The following is a 27,059-nucleotide window of genomic DNA, read 5'->3' on the forward strand; positions in this document are numbered from 1 at the left end:
GGCCAGAGCCTCGCCGGGGCCGGTGGGGGGGGGGTGAACAGGCCTGGCTGCAAACGAGGGCCACAGGGTCCTGAATCCTCCTTGCTCTCCCAGCACTGGCCCTGGCTGCATCCCAGTTCAGATGCCCCGGCCCAGCATGGGTGACTGTAGTGGCACAGGGTGGACATGGGGCTGGAGGTCCCCTGCCCACGTGGCCAACAGGGACCCCCTGCTCCTGAAGGGGCCACCGAGGCTCAGGGGGGTGGCTGGTGCCCTGGGCTCTCCCAGCCACACGGTGACACCACCCGGCTTTGCTGGGCGCTGGGACAGGAGCCTGGTGGCTCTCTCCCGTGTGACAGTCCCTCATGTCACTGCCCCAGGAGCACCGCCTGCCCCCTTGCTTCTTCCCTCTGCAGTGCAGCGCATCCACCATCAGCCACATCAGTGGCACCACGTACCCCACTGCCTCCCTGTGCCACTGATGGTGTGTGGTGTCACCCCTATGCTAGCATCAAGGTGTAGCTTCTCAACCCTTCACTCGACCCACATCACCTCTTGTACTTATGACATGGTGTACCCAACCCCCCTTGACAGCCCTGACCTGGTGTACCACAGCGCCGTGCACACGTACAACAGGATGTGCCCCAGACCCAACACAGGGTGTACCCCATCACCCCCCTCATATCACCCTAACACACTCATGGTGTGGTGCAGCTCACAACTGACACCCATTGTGCCCCCACTCATGGCTGTGTACCTGTTCCTCTGCACACCTGTGACTCTGTGCATTCATCACCCCAAAAGACTCAACACACAGTGTACCCGACCAATGCCCCTGGGCTCCCAAAACAGCATTTCCCACCACACCTCACACCCATGACATGATCTATTCATCAGGGCCTCAAACTTGCAAAGTGGTTTCTCCATCATGCTCACGACATGGTGTATCCCATCATACCTTCCACTGGCAGCAGGGTGGGTGCACCATCACTGCACCCTCCTACGCTGTCATGTGCCCCATCGCAGCCTCATGATGGTGTCCCCATCGCTCCTCGCGCTCATCCCATGCCATCTCCATCTTTACACGTGTGATGTATGTGTCACCCCTCACATGTGACGTGGGCTCTCCCTTGCCCTCGTGCCCCCAGCAGTGGGTCTACTGCTCCCTTGCATCTACCAAAGCCCTTTGGCTCTTGCTCGCAGACGCAGCCTCGTGTTCTTGCTCCTACCACTCCCAGGACCTGCGACGCCTGGAGCCATAGCTCAGCCTCTCGCAGTGGCTGTAGCAGGACAACGGGCCCACCCGGGGTGAGACCCAGCCCATCCTTTGCTGATGCCTGCCGCAGGCAGCAGGTCCCACCCCGATGCCCTGCCCATGCTCGGTCCTCCCCATGCTGCATGCTGTCACGTCCCATAGCATGCGGCATCTCAAAAAGGCCAAATCCTGACTTCTCTCACCAGGGGAAAGTGGTGACCACCAGCACCAGCCCTTGAAGCAGCTCTGGAGCAGCAGTGCTGGGGAGAAACTGCCCACAGCCATGCCCACGCTGCCTCAAAGTGGCACAAACCTCCCTGTCCAACCTCAGCTCCCACCTCCCTTTCCCTAGGGACCAGTTAACCCCCTTCCCTCCCAGACCCCCGGGTTGGGGTTTTCTTTGTAACCATCTACAGCATGTAGACTTACAATGAGATTAAACTGTACTTGAAAACACGTCCTTGCATTTTTATTTGAAGGAATTATGTCTATTCGATAGTGGATGTTAAAGATCTTCAGCGAAGCATCAGGTCACACATTCATACATGCTCAGTGTGCAGTGGAGTAGTTCACAGCATCGACATCTGTAGTGTTATCTCCGGCAGCAATGGTTGCATCCCTCGAAATGAGCTCGGAGCTACCGTTGGGACTCCAGGCCAACGTCCTCCTCCAAAGAGATGGGAAGGGAGGAACAACATCAAGAAAACCACAGGTTTTCTTCGCCATGTACCACGAAGGCTTTGTGCACTTCTCCCTCGAGGTGCTAATACCCTGCTGCCTGCGTGCTCCTGACACACAATTTAGCCACAGCGAACCTAGTCACATCTGTGCACATGCCACAAATGCATCGCTCATTCACACCCTGTGCCTGCCACAGAACCATGCCTCTTCTTCGTCGTCTGCTTGGCCCCAGCCCCGCTCACTCTGCGATGGCTTCCCCGTGGGCATCCTCCTCGTGTCACGTGCTCGCAGGGTCTGGATGGGAGTGACACTACCTGCCCCACAGGAACCTGGTACCCCACAGTGGAGGACACAAATTCTTTCTCTGCTTCCAAGGTGAGGTTACCCACACTACCGAGGGCTTTTGCTCCTTCCTGAAGGGCTCTCTTCCTCCAGACAACCTGAAATCAAAGGGGTGCCCAGCCAAAGGGTGGCTCCTGCAAACCCCTTGTGTCCAGACCAAGAGACTCTGGGATCCTGGGAAGCTGGAAAACCTCATCCCAAGGGTGAGGGGTGTCCTGCAGATGCTGGAGTGCGTAGCCCCCTGCAGCCCCATCCTGTGGGTGTGCGGTTGGGGTGCGCCAAGTGGACCCTGGGGACATGCTGGAGAGGTTGGGAAAGCTTCTTGTTTTTGTTTTGGAAGAGACAGTGAAACAGGTAGGAGGTAGGGCAAGCCCCCCCAAGCCTGCTTCGAGACCCCCAAACTACTGAGACACTAAACCCAGGCATTTCAGCTGCTGTTGGCTGCAGCCCTTCGAGCCGAGAGGGAAAAGGCCTTTTCCAAGCTCACGCCTGCCCTGGGAAGGGGCTGGGGAGGGAAGGGGGACAGACAGTTCCAAGAAGCAGACCCCAGTGGAGCTCCTCTCTGCACATCTCCTTGGCCAGAGGAATCCCAGGCCTTGTGCTGCTCGGGGCTGCTTGCACTGGGGAGCAGGTTGTCTCCAGCTCAGCTCCTGTGGTGCCACCAGTGTGTCAGCTCTGGTTGAAGCCACCCCCAGGGTCTAAACTACCTTTCCAGAGGCTCCGGGGGCCCCAGAGCCAGCCCAGCAAAGAGGGAAATGGCGATGGCCACAGGCCCACTGGCTCCCCTGGCTCTGCCTGGTGCTCCCAGCACAGGTGGCCTCCTGCACTGAACATCTCAATAGATGGTTTAAATTAACGTTTCCAATCTGAGAATTTGTAAAGTTGGGGCTTTTTCTCTGGATTCGCCCCCAAACCTCTGCCCTCCCCCCTCCCGCTGGGGTGGGACCGGGGAGCTGCAGTGCCCGGCAGCTCCCAGTCTCTCTGGGGGCCTCAGCAGTTCCCACCCTGGAAGCTCACCCCCCCTTCACACATCTACTGCACGAGGACAGCTATCCTCCCGAATGGACGCTGTTCGACAAGAACCACCAAGGATAAAATCAGGGCAGGGGCCTGGGGTCCCTCCCCGCTTGACCCCAGCTGCGCCAAGACCTTGGAGGCAGAGGTGCTGCCTCTTGGCATCCTGCTCCTGTCCCGCTGGCCGTGGTCCCTGTCCCAGCTGGGGCTGGGGCCATCACGCAGCAGCCGAGGCTGGGGGGAGCAATGGGAATGTGGGTCCCGGCTCTCAGTGCGAGGCACGGGGTGAGCGTTCGTGACAGAGGGGCCGCCTAGCTGCCCCGAACTTGTACCAGAGCCTGGAGCTGATTTTATCCTTGGATGTCAAAGAAACCAAAATGGAGAGAAACAAAGGAAAGAGCTACATCGACCCCAGCCCAACATCCCAACCAAGGGCCCAAAGCAAAGAGCAGCCACAAAACCAAAGCAAAGGTCCAAAGGAAGAAGGAAAGTCGCTCACTCACTGGTTGGTCTGTGTTTTGTGCGAGCGCCGGTCGCAGGGATGGAGGTGCAAGCAAGCAAACGGGGCCGGGGCTTTCGCTGTTCATAGTAATAACGTTTTGTACAAGTTCAAGAAGAAGCATCATGTCTCAGGCCGGTCGCTCTCTGCTCTCTGCCCCGCCATCCCTCTGTCCGTCTGTCTGCCCATGCCGGGCGTGTGAGAAAATCTGTTGGGTTGAGTGGGGTTTGTGGTCTGGTTTCCATTTCCATCGGGGTCTGTTGGCTCCATTTCTCACTCTCTTTGACGCCCCTAGATGAAATACTCCTTCTTGTCGTCACTGCCAGCTTGGCCGCCCTCTGCATTTATGATGGCTGTGTCGGCATCTGGGGCATCATCCGACCCCTTGGCCTCATGAGTCAGGTAGGTACCTGGGGGAGGAGAGGGAGTTGGCATCCCAGGGGGCCCTGCCGGCACCCTGCTCCCACGCAAGCAGGGGAAGGCTGGGCTGCCTGGAGGGGCCCCGGTGGCAGAGCCTGAGGGCTGGCTGGAAAGTGGAGGTGAAAGTCCTTTGGGTTTGGCCTGAAATGGAAAAGTCACTGGTTTCCCTGGGACAAGCCCTGCCCAGGGACAAGCCCTGCCCAGGGACTGAGCCTCGCCTGGGCTGCTCAAGGCTTTCACAGTCGTCTCTAGCCAGAGGATGAAACTGCCTCCCCCTTTACAGGCAGCAGCCCTTGCCTGCATTTCCAGGCGCATCTCCTGCCCTCCCCACCATCTGCCCCTCCCTGCATCCCTGTCCCTATTCCCTCTCAGAAAACTGGAGGGTTTCTCTGCAAAACTGCCGTCTGCAAGGAGGCTCCAGCTCCTGACTGCCCCTGGAGCCAGCATGGCGTGGGGCAGAGACAGTGGCAGTTCTGCTGGGCTTGGAGGGCAGGGATGGGGGACTCTTACTCACACATCACCTCTGCTGGGTTTTGCCGATGTCTGGATGTGACCGTCTCCCCGTGTCTTATGCACATACCTGCTGGGCGGATGAAAAGTCCAGGGATGGGGAGATGGAAATGGTGGAGAAGAAGGAGGAAGAGAAAGGCGAAGGGCTCGAGGGATGGCGAGGAAGGTAGGGACAGGGAGGAGGTGGAGTCAGGCACAGACAGGGACAGTGGCACGGGCAGTCCTGGGGCGGTGGGTACCAAGCCATGAAGGAGAGAGAGAGAAATGGGGAAGGAGCTGCCTCCACCTGGTGCTGCCCAGCTCCAAGGACTCACTGGGACATCTCCATGCTGGGGTTGGTGCCAGCATGGGCATGGGCAGCAGCCCCCAAACCCAGGAGCGCTCCGTTGGCTGCGCTGGGTTTCTCCAGACACGGGACAGGTCTGCAGGACGGGGAGCTGCCTCCCTTCACCCCTGCCCCATGCTGCCTGCTCACTTTGGGGACGCAGCCCTGCTCCCAGAGACCCACCAAGGGAGGAGCACGCCCCGCGCTGCCTGCGCCAACGCAGCACAGGGGTCTTGGCTCCGTGTCCCCACTGTGCAGCTCCCCCACCCCGTACCTTTGTGTCTGATCAGGTAGTGTCCCAACACGATGAGAAGACTGAGCAGGAGGAAGACAATGACGGCAACCACCCCGCCGATCACCGCATGGTATGTGCTGGAGGTCGAGGGCACCGGGCTGGCATCTGCCCAGATGGCAAAGGGAGAGAAAACAGAGAGAAGGAGACACTGCGGACTCTGCTGTGCAACAGAGGCTGCTGCTCATCCCACAGACTGCTCAGGGCTGCAGGCAGGCCCCAATCCTGCTCAGCTCGGTGCCATCAGCTCGATCCTGCTGCAGATGAGAACTGTCAAGGTGGGAGTAAGAAAAGGGAAGGCAGCAGGGGAAGCGAGGAGGGGAAAGCAATGGCCAGTGGTGCCAGCTCCTGTGGGGAGCGAGCCGAGAGGAGCCCCGACGACTGTGCTGGGAGCCTTGCCTGGGCGAGAAGGCAGCTGAGAAGAGCTGCAATGGGCAAACCCATCCCTGTGCCTGGCTGCCTGCAACGTGCCCCAGGGAGCAGCACCAGCAACATGCTTTGTGCAGCCTGTGGTACCTGCCTGCAGGCACAGCCATGATCCCACCACCCCATCCTTCACGGTGGGATTTTTGCCCCAGAAGAGGAGGCTGAGCACACGGCTGAGCCAGGCTTGGCTCACTCTTCCCCTGTGCTGTGCCAGCAAGAAGGTGATGTGCAGGCTGGCATGGCCACACACTGCACCCTAGGAGCACAGGGCACCCCAAAGAAGGTGGGACTCTGAGGCCAGTCCTAAGTCAGCTGCATCTTGTAGTGCAGTCTGCACTGGGATCCTGCGTTAGCCATGGTACACAGGGACAAATCCTTCTTCCACTCCACTCTCATTGTGCCCCATCAGCCTGGGGGGGACAGAGCCACAGGAACATTCAGAGGAGGCATTCGGACAGGACGGGGTGGGAAAGACAACAGGGGAGGCGACAGGGCAGAAGGATGACATCTCACATGGACACAAGGCACACGCTGCAGCTCACAGGCAGCTGCTGCCACAACCTGCCAGGAAGAGCTGAAAGGACCATTACGCAGCCCAGGCTCTGGGGCCTTGGCTCTTTCTGTTGCGTACCACCACCCTGAAGTGCTGAGATGGTGGCTGCAGAGTCCACACTCGCCAACAAGCAGCTGCACGGGGACTGGAGCCTGGCTGGGCACCTGGGACGTGGCAAGGGTGTCCCTGGCCCAGGGCTGGGCCACCATCCTCCTGTGGAGCTTCTCCCGCTGGGCTGGGGAGTAGCGGGTCCATAAAGAGAGAGAAAAGGAGCTTACGGTACCTTGGATGGGAGCTGGAGTGAAGGATGAAGCGGTGGCCATGGAAGCATGAGAGATGGGCTGGGAAGAGCCCGGCGGAGGGGCTGGAGTGGAGTGAACGTGTGGGGTGGGGAGCTGGGAAAGATCTGGGGAAGACGACAAAAACACAGGGACACGAATCAACCCTGGGGAGGTGCCAGTGAGGCGTGACAGAGCCCATCGGAGGGGACACCAGCTCCCCCCAGCCTGATGGGACCTGTTCTTCTCAGCAGCTCCTTCCACGACCCCTTTCTTGGGCCATGGGTCCTGCTCCTCTTCTCCTGCCACCGTCCTCTGGGACACACTGCTGTGAACATCTTCCCCCATCTCCTACCCTGCCAGCACCCCTGGTCATCCCTTCTTCTGTGAAGGACCCCACCGGGACCCTCCTGCCTAGGAGCCCTGGGACTGCGGTGGCTGGCAAGTGTCACCTGCCGTGAGGTGCCACCTACACTTTCCTACACACACCCTCAGGGACCGCTCTGTCCCCGCTTTCCCTCACTGCTGAGCAAGGTGGCCGCTGCAGCAGGCAGGCTCGAGGGCTCAGGTGGGCAAGGCGGCTGCTCCAGTGATGGTGCCCAAGACCTGAGTGGCTCTGGGGAAAAAGAAGGTGGATTTGACGAGGGGAACCAAACCTATATGTGGAGCTCCTCTGCCCGGGGCTGTGACACCAAGCGGGTAAGGGACACTAGTGTTCCGGGTGCTGTGTGCTCGTGGACCGTGTTGAGCACCCTGGATGCTGCTGTGAGCCCATGGATGGGTGCTGAGCACCCTGGGGGCTGCTGTGCTCCTGGATGGGTACAGAGGGCTGTGGGTGCTGCTGTGTGCTCACAGCCGGGCTCAGGAACCAGCTCCCTGTGCAGACCCCACACTCAGGGGGATGGCAGGGACACAAGGGGTAACGAAGGAACGACTGCACAAGGTTGGGCATTTAAGGACTCATCCTGGGCAGGCAGAGGAGAGGGACTCAGGGGGACAGCGTGCCCGAGGTGCCATTGCTGCCATGCACTCCCTCTACCCACAGCCACGTTGGAGGGGAAGGATGCTCAGAGTACCCAAAACAGGAGGGGAGGGAAAGGGGATGGGAAAGGAAAGAGCTGGAGCATGTAGGAGTGCTAGAAGATGGAAAGTTCAAGGGTGGTAGAGAGGACAGAAATGGCAAAAGATTTGGCAGAAGAGGAGGATAACCCCAAATCCAAGGCCAAAAACACAGGGAAACAGGCTCCTACCAACACGGGAAAGTTGCCGGGCAAGGGGCGGGGTGCCGAGCACAGGCGCTGGGGCAGCACCGCCACCAGCTGGGGACGGGCTGGAGAAGCACTTGCAGCCCTGCACAGCACACAGCTCTGCTCCACGTTATGACACACAGCGCTTGGTAGCGGGGCACAACGACAGCAAACATGGCAGCAGGGCGCGGCCAGGGCAGGGGAAGGCCATGAGGGGACAGCACGGCGGGGAGGTAGCAGGTGCTGCACCTTCCCACGCGAGGACGGGTGTCAAGTGGTGATACACTCTGGGGACACGGGACGCAATGCAAGCCTGCAGCTCCAGTGGCTCAGGGCAAGCCATGGGGCCCATCTCCAGAAGCTTGGGACAGGGCTGCCAGGGCACCTCGTGGTTTGGAGGGGTTGGCACCATCTGGAAATCCTCTTTGGCTCGTGGTGGCGACACACAGAAGCTTGCTGCCTGCGACAGGCTCAGGAGCACTGGCTTTTCCTCCTGTCTCGGAGACTCCAGCAGAGTCCCGCCTGCAGCCTCTGCAGTTCCCCCATCTCACCCTCTCCCACTCCCCATTGGAGGCAACAGGGACTGAGCTCAGCCTGTGCTGTGCTGTGTCCCTGCCTCAACTCCCCCAAACTGCTCTCTGCCCTTCTCGGCCCCAGGCAGCAGCCCTGCACAGCGCAGGGAAGGACAAGGGGGCTGGATGTGGCCGGAGGAGCTGGGGATGCAGCGCTCTGCCACCGAATGCACCAGGACCCAGCTGCATGCGCACACCCGCCCTGCGCCACAATGCCCCCCTCCCACCACAGCCCTCCCTGGATCCATGCACCCCTTCACGGGGATACGCAGCCAGGATGGAGGCAGCTGTGCCAACCAGCAGCTGCCGGGAGAAGGCGGGTGATGCTGGGCTTACCGCTGACGTCGAGGTTGTACTTGGCCACGACGCTGCCCATAGAGCTGGTGGCTGTGCAGACGTAGGTGCCGCTGTCGCTCTTGTTGAGGAAGGGGAAGATGAGGACGCTGTCAGAGCTCAGCTGCAGGGGTGCATCGCTGCCCTCCTTCTCCCACAGGAACTCCTGGGGGCTGTGGAGCGGGACGGCGGTGAGGCGCTGCTGCCCATCCCAGCACCCTGGGCTGGCTGGGGCAGAGCAGAGTCCCTGGCTGGGCAGTGGAGGGGGCAACAAAGGAGTATTTAAGCAGAAGGGAAATACCCCATTTAGAGATGAGCCAGGATGGATCTGCTGCTCTGGGCAGAGGACAGTGGCCCTGCCTGTTCTCCATGGGGTGCTCAGCCCTACCTGGCATCGATGCAAGGCCACTGTCCGGCCCTGAGCCCACACAGTGCTACCTGTGATGCCCTGCCCGAGCTCTGGGGAGGGCTAAGCAGTGGTTTTAGGAGCCTGGCAGCAGGAGGATGAGTTGGCCAGGGCTTGGTGGGGCTGAGCAGGAGGAAGGCAAGGCGGGGCCTTACATGGGGTTGCCCTGCCCGTCGCACTGCAGCTGGAGTTTCTCGCCTTCCCGTGGGTACTGGGGATGAGGCTCGATCTTCGCTGTCGGCTTGTCTGAAAAGGGAGGGAAGGCACAGTTGGGTGACCACCTGTCCCTGCCCCACACTGTGCAGGGGCCTGCCAGCACCCCAAAACCCTGCCCCTGCCCCCTGCCTCGGCCCCAGCTCTGTGTGTGCAGTGGTGCAGCGTGAGTGCACCTGTGGGTGGCAGGGTGCACCAGGGTGGAGGCTGGCACTCTGGGGGTGCACAGTGAAGCTCCCATGTCCCTCACCCCGTCATCACAGAGGACATGCAAGACAAGGGGAATGGGGACAGGCAGGACACGGGAGATGGTGCAGGCAGGTAGCAGGGGATGGCACAGACAAGTCGCAGGGAGACGGAGACAGGCAGGACACAGGAGACAAGGACAGGCAGGGGAAACCAAGGGCGTGCACGCGCAGGCAAAGTGTCACTGTGCAGTGCCCCTACGCGTGACAGGACCACCGTGTACGCAGGCCGATGAGCTTACATGTGTGTATGCATGATGGCTGTATGTACGTGTAAATGTAGGGCCATGTGTGTGATGTATGCTGAACTGTGGTGATGCTGAGGCCTCCTCCATCTCTCCCACCCCTCCACAGCCCTGTCCCCTTCCCCACGTGGCCCTGTCACGTCATCCCCACGCGCCACGTACAGTGGACCTGCAGCTTCTGCGTGGTCGACCTCTCGGAGTTCTGCAGGGACTCGTGGTCCACGGTGCAGGTCACCTCGGCTTCGTTGTCCTCCTTGGTGACACGGAACTCCACCCGACTGCTCACGGTGAAGGTCTTTCCGTTGGGGTCCTCCACCACCTCAGTGCCCTCGTCTGTGGGGACAGGGGACCATTAGAGCTGATGGACACAGTACCCCAGCAGAGGCATGAGGCTAACGTGTGTTGAGCAGGGGACACCCTGTCCCCATCCCTTTTCTGGCAGTAACATAGAATGCCACTGTGGTCCAGCACCGGGCACATCTGCAACCCCTGATGCCCCACCTCCCTCCACGGTGTTCCCCAGCCACCCCAGTCCCTTGGGCACCCACCCTTCAGCTCCTTGTTGCCCTTCTTCCACCGGAGCTGGGCTGCAGGCTTGCTGCCAGAGGACCGGCAGGTCAGCCGGGCTATCTTCTCCTCATCAATGGGCTGCTCGTGGCCAAAGATTTGGGGTTTCTGGGGGATTCCTGGTAGAGGAGGAGGCAAGAAATACAACAGCCTATTAGCTGTGTGTGTGCTGCCACCCAGAGACGGACACACATGCAGAGACATGTCAATAAACACGGCAAGGATAAATTAACAGGTATGGATATGGGAGTAGCAGAGATGAACGGCTGTGTGGACAGCATCTTGCAGGCAGGGCAGTAGCAGGCAGAAGATCGGGAGCAGGGGCAGGGCTGCTACTGGTGGCTTACCCAGCACGGTGACCAGGGCCTTTGCAGTCCGCACGGGCATAGTGAAGATGGAGCAGGTGTATTCCCCCTCATCTGACAGCACCACATCACTGATACTGATGGTCAGCTCGTTGGGTGTGGACCTCTCCAGCTGGATCCTGTTATCTCGCAGGGCTGGGGAAAAAGGGACAACAGGGTGAGTGACAGGCTCAGTACCACCACATCCCTCTGCTAGCTCATATTCTGCCTGGTGGCATCTCTATAGGTGGGGAGCAGGAGGGAACTTCACCCTCTGGGGCACCACGGGTCCTCGTCCACTTTCCCTCTGCCTCACCATCGCTCTGGCCCTAGAGCTGGCTCCTCTCCCTGAGGCAGCCCTCTCCCATCCCCAGTTCCCGTGCATGTACCTCGCTTCTCCCCAAAGTAGAGGGTCTGCTGGGCAGGGTTGGACCACTGCAGTGAGGAGTCATCGGGATCCTCCACCTGGCACTTGAGCACCACTGTACCACCGGCCACCACAGTCTCATCCGACGTCGTGGGCTGGCTCTCTGGACACAGACGGGAGAGGTTAGCTGGGGTCCTTGGCATCTCCTCTCCCCAGGTGTGCACAAGCATCATTGAGCAACCAAGGGAAGGGAGGGAGTAATACAGCAGCGTCCCCAAAACCCCTGGGACAAGTAGGGCTCCAGTGCTGGGCTGAATACAGCTCGCTTGGGACAAACATTTTTTCCAGCTGACCCCAAGCCGTGGCTGGCCAGGCTACACAGACTGGGGTAGGGGGACTGGGTCACCGTGCCGCAGCTGCTCTGGTGGCAGCGTGGAGGGGCATGGGGAAGAGGAGCAGGTGTTGCTAGAGGTCTGGCTGGATCCGGGGAAACTGTCAGCACGAGTATGCTATTGTGCACGTGTGTGTATCTGGGAGCATCTGTACAGCTCCTTGAGCATGAACGTGTGCACACACACAAGCGCTTGTGGGTGCATGTCCCTCTCCAGGGACAAGGGGTTTCTGTTGCACAGGCAGCGTGTTTGGAGCGGAGCCGTCCTGCACGCCCTGGGGACAACAGGCACCTGCTCGCGGGCACGTGTCAGCCCGGGTCTCCCACTGCGATCCCATTCCCCAGCAGGGAACGGCCCCACTACAGCTGCAGAAGCAAGGACCAGTGAGCAGGATCCATCCTGCTGCCCAACCTGCAGCACCCGCTGGGTCAGCAGCTCCCAGAACACTCCTGTCCCCAGGTGGTAGACCCATGCCAACCTGCACAGAGACATCAGTGTCAGGCCTGGCTCCGAGCACAGCCCCTGGGGCTGCTGGAAGATACAGGCAGCTGGTGCCCGCCAGGCGTGAGCAGATCCAGGCAGGAGCAGGGGTAAGCCAGGAGGCAGCAGGAGAGCCTGGCACCAGCACAGGCACCGGCTGACGGCACCGGGGGAGGCAGCAAGCTCTGCTCCACTGCCCTGGCAGTGCCGGCAAGCCAGGGCTCGCACCGGTGGTGCCTCCGTGACAAGCACCCCACACAACGGGATGCTCCACCGGCCATCTCCACCCCTACCTCCAGCAAAAGCATCCGCAGTCCATTGAGCATGGCCTGGGGGGTGCAGTCAGCGGCCTGCTCTCCGTGTAATTCCTTAAGGGGATTTTCTCTTGCTCACGCTGCTCCTTGGCTGTGCATGCCCCTTCCCAGAATGTGTTTCCTGACCTAAGACATTGTTCTTCGCTTCCTTCAGGCTCCTCAGAGGGCTCCAGGCTGCCAAGCAGCCCAAGGGCAGAGAAGAGCAGCCACAGGATCACATAACCCCCCTGCCTGTCCCAAGGACAGCTATTTTGGGAAAGCTGATGTGCCAGTGAGCTGAGCTGCACAGGGAGAAGGGGGACGCTGGCTCTTCCAGCCTGGGGGCTGCGCACTCTCCTCACCCAGCTAGGTCCACAGGCAGCCACATGGACAAGAGGGAGGAACACAGATGCCACTGCTGCTATTTGCACTTCACTCATGTGCTGGACACAGGGCTTCACAAAGTGACATCTTCTATCTTGGCCCAAGTTACATTTAGGCAGGGACTCAGTCTCAGGACCCCCAAGCCTTGGGTGATCCTGCCTGTGTGCCCACGCAGCCTGCAGTGCAGTCCTCATGTCATGGGCTTGTTTTCCTGTGTGATACTCACTGCCTGGGAGAAGCTCCAGTTATCAGGAGGAGAGGGGTGGAAGCAGCTTCAGCTGAATTTCCCTATTTTTCACTCAGAATGGTGAAAGGAAATATTTTCTTTTGCTCACATTGCAAATTCCCCAAAGCTATCGCAGGGAGCAGAAAGGAGCGAAGAGGTTTTGGAGGAGAGCAGGAGGACGAGGCTGCTGGGCTTCCCAGGGACTGCTTGGCTCATGTTAAATTCCAGGAAAGCCCAGGCTGGAAAGTGCATTAATCCCTCCCTGCCCACTCCCAGCAGCCATGATTACCAGCAATGCATCAAATTCAGATTAAAAATATTCCCAGGGTAAAGACTCTCTCCAGCCCCAGGAAACTCCCCATCACAAATGCTAATGTTTCATGCTTGCTATTGAAGTTTTGCTCCTCTCCACCTGCCCGGGTTTGATGGCCAGCCCTCAGCTGTCACCACACTCCTGCTCGGTTGGCTGAAGAGCCTCTGGTTCACATCTCTTTCCCTGCAGACATTTACAGGCGGTGATCAAGCCTTCCCCACACACCAGCCGGCCAGAGCGCCCGAGCCTCACTCCACAGCCTGTTCCCAGCTGCTGATGGCAACCCAGGCTCTTCCTTGATGCATTTTCCAGCTCGCTCAAGGCCCAGGCATGGCAGGAACTTCTGTGAGGACCACTGGGACCCTGATGCTGGAGATGGCACTGGGCGAGCAGGACCCCTGCCTCCACAGTGGGGGACACGTCTCTGCCACGTCACACGCTGGGGTCTGCAGCTCAGCCAGGGATCGAAGCCACAGCTCTCCATCTGCTCCTCCTGACTGGGGAGATCGGCTTGTTTTAATTTGGTTAACGATGCCTTTGTGCTGCTGCTGCTATAATTAGGGGATTAGGCTGTTGCAAGCCACTGTTGTCCAAACTCAGCACTCCAACTCGGATGCAGTTGAGGACAGGGTCTAAAACCCACACAGAATGATCAGGATCTCTTAATTAACACAATTACCATCACCTGCCACAGCACTGGCCTCATTAAGGTATTAGTGTGGGGAAATGTTAAACAGAGCAAGGTGTGTTTCCCCCAGGACAGGGGCCAGGCAATGCCACCTGCACCCCCTTGCTGGGTGACACACAGGGCACCGCACAGCCCCATGGAAGCTCCAACTTGGCCTTGTTGACGACACCTCCCTTCTCCCTCCCCAGCTCACAGCTGTACAGCCAGGACCACCAAGATGGGTCTCCAACCCCCTGGAGACCATGCTTCTGCAAGAGCTGCAGAGTCGCATCCGGCTCTCCTGCCTGCAGGTGCGTGCTGGCAGCTCACGTGGGGTGGGGGACACAGCCCCATGCCAGCCCCTGCGGCAGAGCCTGCACCGTGCCCTCCGGCACGACCTAGATGCTCAGCTTGCCTCTGCGCCACGCACCCGACAGCTTGGAGGAACAGATGGGCACGGCTGGGCCACTGCGCCAGTGCGGCTTGATTTAATTAAAAACCGCTGCGGCTGTAACCTGCTGGCCCTTGACAGAATAGGGGCAGAGCCGCCATGGGAGCTGCCATGGGGCCAGGAGAGGAGGGGGCGGCAAGACCCCAGGAGCAGCTAGTCCCACCACAGGGAGCTTCACCCCCTCCTGCTCCTGCCACAGCCCACGAGGAACAATGCAGGGCCTGCAGGGTCCCCATCCCTCTGCAGCCTCACCACTGCCCTCACGGGCAAGACCCCCTCTGGTAGGGCAGGCAGTGGGGCACAAGGGGCAAAGCTGCCATCCCACGGCTGGGGACAGCAGCACACCGAGAAGGAATATGCCTCATGCACTCTGACTGCTCCCAAATCCAGCAGCTCCAGCCCTGGCATGGCCCAGTGCATCCTCCCAGTCAGATCCTAGGGATTCCCAAGGAAGATGAAGGGCAGCTTAGGCCTCCCTGCTCACACCACAACGGCCGTTGAACAGCATCGTGAGAGGTACTGCTATGAGAAAGCAGGCACCCATCACACAGGGGTCCCAGCTCCCTGGGGGGCCCTGGGCAGCATCCCACGGGCTCAGAGGCATGAGGCAGAGCAGAGTGAGGATGCTCTGGGAAGCTGGCTGCAGCGAAAGCTTTCAGATCTTCCTGGCACACCAGTTAAAACAGCCCCCATGAGCCCGGGGACAGGTGCCGGACACTCAGGGAAGCATCCGCCCTCGCCGTGCCAGCGACTGCTGCCAGTGCGGAGCTACTGCCACCTGACAGCCTGGGCTGGCACAGTCCCCTCACCCTCCCTCTGCGACACTACGCAATGGTCAAAGCAGCCCCTGGGGCTGCCCTGCCGCCATGGTCTGAGGGGCTGCGTAGCAGACAGCTCCTGCTCCCATGCTGGGGCAAAGGAGACAAGTGCATGGCCCCAGAGATGCCAGCATTGCACTGCAGAGATGAGGTGAGGCAGGAAAAGCACACGGTATTTGAATCCAGCCTTCCCCACGCTGTGCTAGGCTCCGGCAGGTGGAGCCAGCCCAGGACCCCCGCACCTGCACAGCTAATGGCCCTCCTGTGCTCACAGCTCTCCTCTCCAGGAACGAAAAGCAGATCCCTCAGATCTACACCTCCCAGGAGCTACCCAAGCCTCACTGGCCACCTTAGGCCCCTGCCATCTCCCTGCAATAGGGTGAAAAATTATTTTGCAGATGGCAAGCCAGCAGCGAGGTCTCCTGGAAGGCAGAGGAGCGGGCTCTCCCTTCACGGCATCCTCCTGGAGGAGGCCAGACCCCCCGCAGGCAGGGACACTGAAGGCTCAGTTACTGCCTCAGACCCAGGGACAGGCACAGCAACCTCAGGCGCTCCACAAAACACCACAGCAAAGGCTTCACCAGGCTTCCTGTTTTCAGCCAAGAGCTGCTGCCTGTGTTTGTTTTGGATCCCAGTCAGCACAGTGAAATTAGAGAAGCACCGCACTCTAGAAAAATCAATATTTCATTAGTTAAACCTGTGCATTTTTGCAGGGGGGCTGCATTCATATTTATGAGGGGAAAAACGATGTACACATCTCTCCCAGCTCCCTGAGCCCAGCAGCAGGACCTGCCAGCACGCACGTCCCCTTCCAGCACAGACCCTCCTCAAAGGTCCACAGCTCTGCTGCTTCCAGCCCTGGGACGCTCCCATGCACAGACACACAAATCCTCTGCAGCACCACATCTCCAGGGGCTTTTGCAACAAAATGCCATGGCATGCCTTCTGTCTTCCAGGAGCCGTTTCACTTGGAGCATCCTCAGGGAAGCAGTGAGCAATGCCTGGTAAGAGCACTGCAGCCCAGCAGCCTTCACGGTGCGTCTGGAGGATGCCCTGCTGCCCACGCCAACCTCAGCAGGGTAGAGCGTTTGCCGAGGCCTGCCAAAAGCTGGAGGCGCTTCCAGTGGCAACCGTGGTCAAGACAGGCAGGAGCTGGAGCCGCCAGGACCCTCTCCCAGCCTCTGCTGGGCACGTCCACCCCATGCCCGTCTGAGCCTGCCTCCAGGCTGCAAAAGCGTTTTTGTTGGGCCAGAAGCAGCCCCAGAGGAAAACACCCACTGTTCGAATCCCTCAAATGCCTCCAGTCCACAGCTGTGGCCCCCCCCAAAAAAAACCCCCACTTGTCATTTTCCTCATTCTTTTTGATTTAGTCTAGTTTCGTCATCATAAAGATCCAATTTATCTCTGAAGACACAGACATTTTCTAAGGCAAGTGACCTCCTCTCTGAGGACTGTACGTTAATAATTCACTCATCAGCCATGAACTGCAAAGCTCCATTTCCAGCCAGAGGCATCCTTCCCGTGTAGTGACACCAGAGCAGCCTCACCAAGGTTGCAGTTTTGAACTTGGTGGATCGCGAACCCGGCCAAGCAGGCTCAGACATCTGCTATGCAAGCTTGCTTGCAAGCTGATTTGAGTGGTGTGTGAATCCACAGTCTGGGATACCCAGAGCCCAACTTCCAGGCTCCTCCTCACCGGCAGCTGACTTGCTCCAGATTTTGTTAGGGGGGAAACCTGCTCTTGTTTCAGTGCATCTGCTCAATGCCACCCTGTGCTCCTCTTCCCTGCACGCCTGCCTGTGGAAGCCAGCCTCGCTGGGGCACTCCAGCCCTCAGACAGACAACACATCCCTCCGGGAGCTGCAGGGCAAAGGGCCCTCCGGCCACACCTCCAGGGCTAGCTCCCTGTCCAGTCCCGTGGCATTTAGACATCTCTCATGGCTGCAAGGCTTTACCAAGTGCTGTCACCAAGAGGCTGCTAGCAAGATGGGACGGCTCTGTGCCAGACAAGCAAGAGCAAGGCAGAGAAAGATACAGGCAGCAGGAGGTCAAGGGAGCAGATGGAGGGCCAGGCTGCAGGCTGAAACAAGCTTGGATCAAAAGGTGGTGGTGGGAGGGATGCAAGAAGCCAGGCTGACCTAGGAGAGGACTAGAAGTGGGGACATCCCCATGTGCCACCACCCAGCTGCTCTCCTGGCGAGCAGGGGTATCCCACCCTCAGGCTGGGCAGGCGATTCTCCCCGGCACAGCAAGGCCACAGGGGCTGCGGCATCCAGGCGCTTTGGGAAGTTTCCGAGTTTTTCCTCACCCTCACAGGGACAAATCCATCCACAAATCCCATTTGCACCCTCTGTTGCCAAAATCTCCCCCTGGCCCCTCTGTCAGCTCCCACCTTTGTACCTCCAGCGCACAACAGCCAGCCCCTCTGACCCATCCTTCCCACAAAGCAAGGGATTTGATCTCAGGGTGACAAAGGACTGTCACATTAACACAAATGCTTGCTAGAAGCGGAAAACACACAACCTCTAAGAGTCTGCTCTGAACTCCAGATCTCTTATAGACAGGGATGCTGTGACATGCCACTCTTCAACAGCCAAGCCCTCTGCTTTGGGGGCTTGTGATGTGGGGTGCGAGATCCAGAGCTTAACAGGGGGAGCGACAAGGAGACCTGCTGTCCAAGCTCCCAATGTGATGGGAGCTTGCTCCTTGCAAGTGAAGCGGTCAGCTGAGTGCAGGGGCTCCATACCTTCAAGTGTGGTCCACATGAAAAACCCCGAGTCCCCACGCTAAACACCAAGTTCTGTATTATTTCTCTGAAAGGAGATGTGTACATGAGCATTCTCTAGAAAGGGGCAAAGCAAGAGGACCCAGCTCCTCATCACAGCCTGCTCTGAACCCTGGGCTTTTGCTGGGGTTCTCCCAAGACCCCGCTGGAGACTTTGGTCACAGCTTCCAGGACCCCATCGATGCTCTCCAGCAGCCCTGAGCCCTCTGCAGGCGAGAGCAGCAGAGTCCTGGTCCAAGGGGCACGGACACTTGGCCTGAACACCACTGGCAAATTGCAGAGCTGCATCCTTCTCCCAGGGTGTGGGGATGCAGTCACCTCCCCAACAGACCCTGCCCGAGGGTATAGTGAAAGCTGACAGCTGCCTGTGACACCTGACCAGGGTTAAGCAACTGAAACATGGCCAGCAATTAGCAATCAAGCAGCAGCCAAGAAAGAAGCAGCTGAAGACAGACACTGGTTGCAAGTGCTGCTGAAGCTCTCAGATCACAGGATGCCCTCCTCCTCCAGCCCTGGCTGGCTGCTTTTAGAGCACGCTGACAGAGCCCCTCCTGCGTGCCTTCGGGTACATCCCCGCTGCAAGCCTTCCTCTGCCGCCGCGCATCAGAATGGAGCTGGGAAGCAGCCTCTCCTCTGGGACCAGCAGGACTCTGCTTTCTGCCCTAGCAAAGCACACAGCCTGGTCTCCCCCAGACATCGACTGCTCTTCCAGTTGCCCCAGGGCCAGATGAGCCCCTGCAGAGAGCTGGGAGGGGAGCAGGCTGGTTGGGGGACAAGGGAGCTGGGGAACCCCTCTGATGGCAGCAGCAGCTCCCGCCTGCAGCTTTGGCAGCCGCACAAACACAAGCCGCCGCTGGCGGCTCTGCTCAGTTGTGTTTGCACATTCACACCGGTCTGGTGGCCAATTAGCTCAGCAAAAGGCAGCAGCATCGTCAGGGAATCCTGGCACCAGGCACGGTGACTGCCTCCTTCCGAGGCCACCGGCAATCCCATGGCTGAGAGGATCTGTTGCCACCCTGATCCACAAGTCACTGGCCAGAGCTGGGCAAGCCAAGACCCCAAGCTCAGGCACATGCCACACACAACCCTGCCGAGTAATAGGCAAGTCCTTGGAGGGGCAGGACAGGGATGAGGGGGAAAAGCCCTGTTCTGGGCCACCACAAATCATCCAAGCACCATGACAGCCACCCCCAGTGTCAGAGCTTTCCTGGGACCCTCCAAGAGGGGACAAATTCCCTTGTGAACAAGCAGCAAGCTCACCCAGACCCTCCCGTCTCAGGCCTCCCTCCGGTGCAGGGCAGCAGCGAGCAGAGCCAGGCAGGGTGACCCCTCTCCCAGGGCCCTCCTCCAGTTTGACAGCAAACAGCTGATAACTACTTTTTTGAGCATGTTTTTTAGCTCCTACCCTAAGGCCAATCTCCAACATGACTGTTGCCAAGGGAACGAGCTCTTTGCTTTGACAGTTCTGTTTTAAGGATCTCCCGCCTGCCCAGTGAGGTGTCTCAGAAATGGTTGCTTCAGATGCCCTGGTACATTGCTTGTTGCTTTGCAGGCATCTAAACACTTGCAGCAGAACTCTGTCCAAGCTGGCATGAGAAACTGCTACTCCCAACTGTCCAAGGATTAAACACACAGGGTTGTGTTAAGAGGATATTTATAATAGAAATAAGAAATGGGGAAACACTGGCAGCTCTGCTCCCCTCCTAGGGGACAGCATGCCTGTCAATGGGCATCACACACTAATGCCTCCTCCTGACTTCCCAGAAAGATGGGAGGGAAAAGTAATTTCAAAAGATTAAAATACAGGTTCAATCCCTCTGGCCTTTCAGGTGACTACAGTGGATACTGTTGTGCCCAGCTGCAGCAGGGAGTCCCCACATCCCAGTGGATGCCCAGGGAGAACGGAGCGCACTCAGCCTTGGCTGTGGCCCACCAGGTCATCTCTTGTCACATGGTCTGTTTCTTTTGGAGACGAAGTCCCCAGCATCACAGGGAGACAAAAAAAAAAAAGCCAGAAACCAAAGCTGGTGAGATGCAGAAAGGCAAAACAGCCCCCCAGGGAAGTGCCATGATGCTGACTCTGTACTGCATTCATCTGCTCAGGGTGAAGGTGTTTAAAGATAAGCTAAGAGCAGAGCCCTGTAGCATGCAGCCAAGGCAGGAGCACCATCAGCAGCACAGGGCACCACTGGGCCCAGCTCCCCACAGCTTCCATCGCACATCAGACTGGGAGGAGAGCAGAGTGCAGGTCTGACAGCAGCAGAAAGGAGCACGAGGAGTTGCTGCCCTGGGCACAGCACTGGGACTGACACCACCAAACACATCCCACCTCTGAAAAACAGGTCCCCAGGGTGCATGGGGCAATGGGGTCCCAACAAGCCCTGTTTTCTGGCACGGTCAGCCCTGAGCTTGTCTCCAGGAAGGCTGCTGCTGGCCACTCAGACCAGAAGTGTCAGAACTCGCTTTCCCTGGAAACGATGGCGTGAAAGCAGCAGCAAAAGTAGTGGTCTGGAAAAGCTAATGCTCCGCATTGGGCTTGCCAGTAAATACGCTGTCTGAAGTGTAATAAGGTGGGGAAAAGCATCTGTAGACAGAGCACTGCCTGGAGCATCACCTGAGGAAGGGGCAGGTCCCCTTGAGCAGGACCCTGCAGTAACAAGGGGAAGCTCACAGCTCTGCTGCTCCACAGCCACAGGCAAACTCCGGGGTCACCTGGAAAGATGCTGCCATCTGGATCTGTGGCAAGCATTGCTGCCCTCCAGCACATCCTTGTGACACCAGGGAGCCTCCACAATCCCCGAGTGTTTGGAGCTGCAGTGTCCAATGCCTGCCCGTGTGCACTCTGGTCCCTGTACCCTCAGCCCACATCACAGTGGAAGCAGAGCGTGACGCCAGGCAGGTGACTGGAATGGTTAAGCACATTCCTGCCCAGCCCTCATCGAGCATCTCAGCTTCTCCGCCTCCCTCTGCTGTTATTGACTGCTCATTTTAGGTAGCCTCGTCTGGGTTACTGTTTCTGGCATCAGGGCTGCCCAAACACACCACACAGCATTACTGCGTCCGACTCCTGCCTGGCTCCTCTCCTTTCCCTGCAGCCAGCATGGCCCTCCCTCTGCCACAGCGACCACACAGCCCAGCACTGGCTGCGACAGCAGCCGAGGGGCTGAAACTGCCCTGGGTGAAAGCAGGAGCTCTTTCAGAGCAGGACGGAGAGCCTCATCCCCCACCTGCCCTTGCAGGCAGACAGAGGAGCTCGGGCACCAGGGAGATCACTTACACCTCACCATCACTGCACGATGAAGGCTCTGCTGCTGCATCGCTTCACGGCTGCAGGTGCCTGGCCAAGAGCAGAGGGGAGAGAACTGGACCAGATGGTTCAAGCTGAGCTGACCCAGTAATTCAGAGGAGGAGGATCAGATACATCTGACTACGTGGGTGTTAACAGTGCTGGCATCACCTTCAAGGTCCCATGGAGTCACTGAAGAGCCAAGCAACAAGGAGGCCATTCAATCTGTGCAGACACAGCATCAGATAACCTGCATGGCCAAGCCATTGCCTGGGCTGTAAAAGGAGCATGGAGAGCAGTTCAGATGAAGACAAGGCTGGGCACTGGGGTACCATGCCAAATGCCAGCACAGGGAGCAGAGCACTTCCCATAAGGCATCTGCACAAGCAGACCATGCTCTGCAGTGGCTCTAACAGCAGGAAACATGTGGGACCCAGGAGAACAAGCCCAGCGGCACGCAAGTAGAGCCCACCAAGCTCCAAGACCACCACACAGGCACTGCCGCCAAAGACACCTTGGACAGATGTTCACATCCTGCACCACCTCCCTCCTCACGCTGCAAGGACCTGAATGGTCACACAACACTCTGGGCTAGGGTAAAGCTAGGTTATAACCATCTTAGTGAAAAACAAAGAAAAATGTTAGCTTTAATGCAGATTCCTCTGTCTGGCTAAGTGCCTGGCCATGCCAGCACCAGGGTGACTACCCAGATGTAGACGCCTCCAGTTACTCCGGCAATTCCAACACCCCATGCGAGGTGAGAACATCAGGCAGAGGGAGAAGAGGCAGCGTCTAGCATGCAGGAGACCTCACAAGCAGGGAATCCTGGGCAAGTAGGGTGCTTCCCTCCATCTCCTTCCAGAGAAGGAAAGGTACCCACACTTGGGAGGCACTCAACTCATGCTTCAGCAGTAACACCCCAGTCTATTGGGGATTTCTTCTCCGGCCAGCTGACCAAGCCGCCACACTCCCAGCAAACACCCCGGCCTCAGTGTCACAGACCACGCCAAAACCTGAGGCATTATCAGGACAGCGGCAAAATTCCTGTCCCACAGCAGCAGTGCCAGCAGATCCCCTCACCGTCTGGGTATGCGGCAGGGCAGCTCTGCAGCACTTCATCCCATGTATTGTCTTAAAATCCAGCATTGCCTGTTGAGCCTAACACGTTGTGCCAGACAGCTGAGTGGCGGCTTTTGCGCTCCCCATCCGGCTCCCTCCGCCTGGCTGCTCGCAGAGGGATGCTCTCCTCTGGCTGACATGCTGATCCCAGCTGCATCGCCGCTGTGAGAACAGCTCACTTCCCCCAGGCAGCTGTTCAGAGTCATCCAAAATCAGGCCATCCAGGTATCGAGTGATGCAGATAGGTCGCACTCCCTCTTCTCATGCCTGCACACCACCGCCTCATCAGGGATGTCACTACTTCCTCCACTCTAGTGCCAAGGGCTTGTGCTGGCACAGAAAGAGACTTATAGCATATGGTGAGCCCTAATGACATGTGAGAACAGGGCACTTGCACACATTAGTTGGGTAAAAGCACTGCCGTAAGCAGCAAAGGATTACGTTAGCTTCAGACAACTACCAGGCTTCCACTGTCCTACTCCTGCACACCAGGGCCCCAACCTCAGGGTCTCCCTGCCGCATGCCCAGGGCTGATGCCACAGGCTGGAAGTCACACATGGCCTGCCGCGAGCTGGCTCAGGACCAGCGCTAACATCTCCCCAGAGCTTCTCCTGAGGGAGCAGGATTACAGGACCTGCAGCCATCATCTGCTCTAGGGCTAGAGACGGTAAGAGCCCTGTGGGAGTCCGAACCTCTCTCCCAGCCCTATGCTCCTACCACTACACACCATTCCCACACAGGCAGGGCAGGGTGAATGACTTCTTACAGAAAGGACACCAGCTGGAAGCACAGGGCATTTCCCCAAGACAGAGGAAGCTCCTCCTGCATGGTCTGGCCGAGCAGACACCTCCACCAGCTTCAGAACGATGAAGCCACCTTCCAGGAAGGGGACAGTCTCCTGAACCTGCCTCTCTGCAAACACTAGGCAGGGAGCTCATCTCACTTGGTTTCAGACATCTCAAGATGGTCCCCAGGCTCTCCTCAGCCAACGGGGAGGCAGAGACACAAGCCACCTAACCAGCCTCAGCATCTACAGGAGGAGACAGAGCAGCCCTGGCCCTCCTGCTGTGGCATCTATACCTGGTCAGGCAGGGCCAGCTCTAAAACCCTCAACATTGAGGTTTCTCCCAGCAGGAGAAACACACACGATGAGTGGAGCAGCTCTGGTACAGTGGGAGGTAACTGGATGCAAGACCTGAGCTCAGCTCCCTGCTGTGCCACTGAAGCTGCCCAGCCTTCCTCCCTCGCTGCCGCAGGATGGTGGTGCTCCTTGTGCTGCACATTGAGCGATGCTCGGAGCCCGCAATGCTGGTGCCACAGCAGGATGAGGTTGCTACCAAGTACAGGGAAAAACAGCCCCAACAAGTCTGTTTTTGGCACATTATGGCTTCCCATGGGACAACAGTAGGGCACTGTTCAAACAAAAGGGTTACACAACTCTACAGTGGAATAACTCTGTGAGGGGAATAATCCTCGCAACAAGGACAACCACGCATCCAGCCCAAACACTCAGAAATCTGCCGACATCAGCACACCACCAGCCAAGTGCACAAACATGGCCCTGGTGTGAAGCACCAGTGCTTCTAGCATCCAGGAGGCTTCAAGGGGCTCTTGCTGGGCTCCGCTGTGGTTGTAGCTTTGAAATCCAGAGCACTGGAAGAACATTTCTTCAAGGAGAAGAGACAGCTACTCCATCCCTGCCATGGAAAGGGTGCTGCAGAGGGGCCTTCCTAGCTGGAGAGCCACATTGGGAGCTGACGGCTCAGGGGCATGAGGGTAAGGCACTGACCGCAAAGACATGCCAGCAGCTTCTTTTCAAGCATCTTCCAGCCATCCATCTCCTCTGCTCCCAAAGGCTTTTTGGGGGTCCATTTGTCTCACTGCATTGGACATCAGAGAGCCTGGCAGCTCATGGCCAGGGCTGGGCCACAGCAGCAGGCCAGCCCTGGAAGAAATCTTGCAGTGTCATCATCCAGGTTGCATCCTGCCCTAGGACTACACACAACTTCAGGTCATGGCCACCCCTCCTCATGTGAGCACTTGTCAGGCTGCTCAGCCACCCCCTCCTGCCCGGCTCTGACCCACGCACTGAGCATTGCCACGCACAGGATGCCAGGACATCCCTGCACCGTGGGACTGAGCATCACCCACACCCAAGTGACTCTTTTGGGCTCCTGTGGGAGGACCGTGACCGTAACCAGAATAAAACCTGGGATTTGTGGATGGGAACACAGCCACCAACCCCCAGAGCAGCTCTGCCTGTGACAGCAACCTCCTCCAGCAAAGGGACAGGCCACAAGGGAGGCACCTGATGGGGAAGGCAGGTGGGAGGCTTCCTCCTCACTCCAGCATAGGCAGCCCAAGCTGCAGGCAGGAGGCTGCCGGCTTCAGACCTGTTACCCTCTGTACCACACTCTCTCCACCACAACAGCTCTTGGGACCCTTGATCCCAGGGCCACATACTCACATCGGAATTTCCCTGCTTCTAATGAGCCATGGGCAGGGACTCAGATGGCAACTGGACCCTCTCCCACTGCCAGCCTCTACAACACCCTGAAAACACAATGTGCAGACCAGGGGTAGAAACCAGGCCCCAGACAGCTACTGCATCTCCCCACCACCCACTCCCCATCCAAACACAAACAGCAGCAATTTTATCACGACCAGCGACTCCCAACACAGCAAACACAGCTGCCAGCAGCCCAACAGGAATTACAGGCCATAAGCAGCAAGCGCTGGCAATCCAGCAAGGACTCCGCAGCTGAATGGCTATGGAAAACAAGGTGCTGCCATTGACGAGCCCTTACCAAAATCACATTTGCTTTGCAGCACTTCATTGCTGGCTGCCTCGCCCTGCAGCGCGCTGCCCGCCGCGGTGGCGTATGGCGGGTAAACACCCTTTGTCTCAAGGGCTGATGCTCCAGCCGAGCCCCGTGCCTCCCACACACCGAGGACCGACCAGACGCTGGGATGCCACCAGACATCCCGGCAGCGGCGGGATCCCGGAGGGATGGGGAGCGGCTGCCTTTTCTCAAGCCTGCTGCCCCACGGAGGGGGGGCTCTGACCGGTCAGCTCCCACCGAGGGCTCCTGCTCTGCCGGGGGAACCGGGGACCCGCCCCATCGCGGGGAACCGTCTCCCCACCCCGGGGAGGTCACCGCCGTCCCCACAGGGGCTCCATCCCCCGCCCACAGGGGCGTCTGCCTTTCCCCCCCCCCCCCCCCCCCCGGGGGTCACCACCGCCCCCCGCCATCCTCCCGGGGGCGGGCGGGTCTACCCCACCGGGGAGTCTCCATCCGCTGGGCCCCCCTGCGACTCCACCCGCCGCGCCGCGGGCAGCGCCGGGAGGGGCCAGGCTCCGCCGCCGCCCGCCGGGGCCTGTCTGGAACCTTCCGCCGCCCCGGCCCCGCCCCGGGCGGTACGCGGCGATGGGGGAGACACGACGGGCAGCACCGGCGCCGCCGTGACCTTGAGCCCCGCCGGCCGCCCGGGCCCGCGGCAGCCGCACCCGCCCGAGGCCGGCGGCGCGGGCGGGCCCCGAGGGCAGGGCCGGGGCGGGGCGGCGGGGCGGGGCGGGCGGCACCTGCCGGGCCCCGCCGCGCCTGACCCACATACCGGCGCGGCCCAGCCCCGCGCGCCGCCGCCGCCCCCCGCACCTGTCGCTCGCGCGCGGCCGGTCCCCCCCCGCTCCTCCTCCTCCTCCCCCCACGGGGCCGCGCGCGGCCGGGACCGCCGGCCGCAGGAGGGAGGGGGGGGGGCGCCTGCCGCGGGGGGCTGAGTAATGGCGGGGGGTGGGCTCGCCCGGCCCCGGTACCGCCACTCACCGTCGCGGGAGAGGTTTCCCCGGGCGGCGCCGAGGCAGGCGAGGAGCAGCAGGAGGGCGGGGGGCAGCATGGTGGCGGCGGGTGCCCGCGGGACCGGGGCGAGCCGAGCCGCAGCGCGGAGGCGGCGGCAGCACCGGGCGCGGCGCTGCTCTCCGGTCTGGAGCCGGTGGTGCGGCAGCGGCGGGGATTAAATAGAGCGCGAGGAAGAGACCATTCGTGCCGCGGCGCCGGGGGGGACGGGGGGGCCGTGCCGATGCCGCCCCCCTCGGCCCCCGTGTAAATATGCCCGCTCCGGCCGCCGGGCCCCCCCGCGTCCCGAGGCGCGGTGGTGCGCTCCACATGCGCGGCTCCCCGCGGGAGGCAGGTGGGCGCGGGGCGGCGGCGGGGGGGTCCCGGTGGTCCCCGTGGTCCCCGTCCCGCCTCGCCCCGCCCCCGGGCTGAGGAGGCCCGGTCCGAGCGGAGTCGCGATTTGTCACGGTGTCGCCGCCGGTCATGGTCCCGGGCTGAAGGGGATCCCGCGCTGAGAGGGTGCCGGTCTGGGGGAGGTCCCGGTCCCGGTCCCGGCTCCGCCGCGGAGCGCCTCGCAGCCCCGTGCCTCGCAGCCTCACCCGGCCCCGAGAGGGGTCCTCCCAGAGCGCCGGCCCCGGGGCTCGGCGGGCCCGGGCACTCCCTCGGGCCCCGGCCCTGTCCCCGTCGGAGCCCATCGCGTCCTGCCTGCGCGCAGCGAGGCGCCCGCGGCAGGCTGCGGACGGCTCCTGCCTCGCCGTGGCTCCTGCGGCGGGAGCACAGCCACCTAGACGGTGTCGCCGTGGCTGCTGTGTCCCCAGGGCGGGCCAGGGCGCCTGCCAGGGCGGGACCCTCTGTGTGGTGACTCTCCAGGTGGGTCTGGGAAGCAGGTGGCAGAGCCC

General features: G+C 60.0%; 1 protein-coding gene across 1 annotated transcript; it reads right to left on the reverse strand.

Moving 5' to 3' along the window:
- Window positions 1-3,225: 3,225 nt before the first annotated feature.
- Window positions 3,226-26,221, reverse strand: CADM3 (cell adhesion molecule 3; the record flags this gene model as incomplete). Its single annotated transcript, XM_082338999.1, has 10 exons — window positions 3,226-4,180; window positions 5,300-5,425; window positions 6,580-6,702; window positions 8,730-8,899; window positions 9,288-9,378; window positions 9,998-10,168; window positions 10,384-10,521; window positions 10,750-10,902; window positions 11,136-11,276; window positions 26,152-26,221. 10 exons carry the CDS (start codon window positions 26,219-26,221, stop codon window positions 4,062-4,064), a joined length of 1,302 nt encoding a protein of 433 aa, XP_082195125.1. The 3' UTR covers window positions 3,226-4,061.
- Between the last annotated feature and the right edge of the window lie 838 nt (window positions 26,222-27,059).

The sequence above is a fragment of the Platalea leucorodia genome (assembly GCF_965183815.1).
Source record: "Platalea leucorodia genome assembly, contig: HAP1_HAP1_SCAFFOLD_334, whole genome shotgun sequence".
NCBI classification, from domain to species: Eukaryota; Metazoa; Chordata; class Aves; order Pelecaniformes; family Threskiornithidae; genus Platalea; species Platalea leucorodia.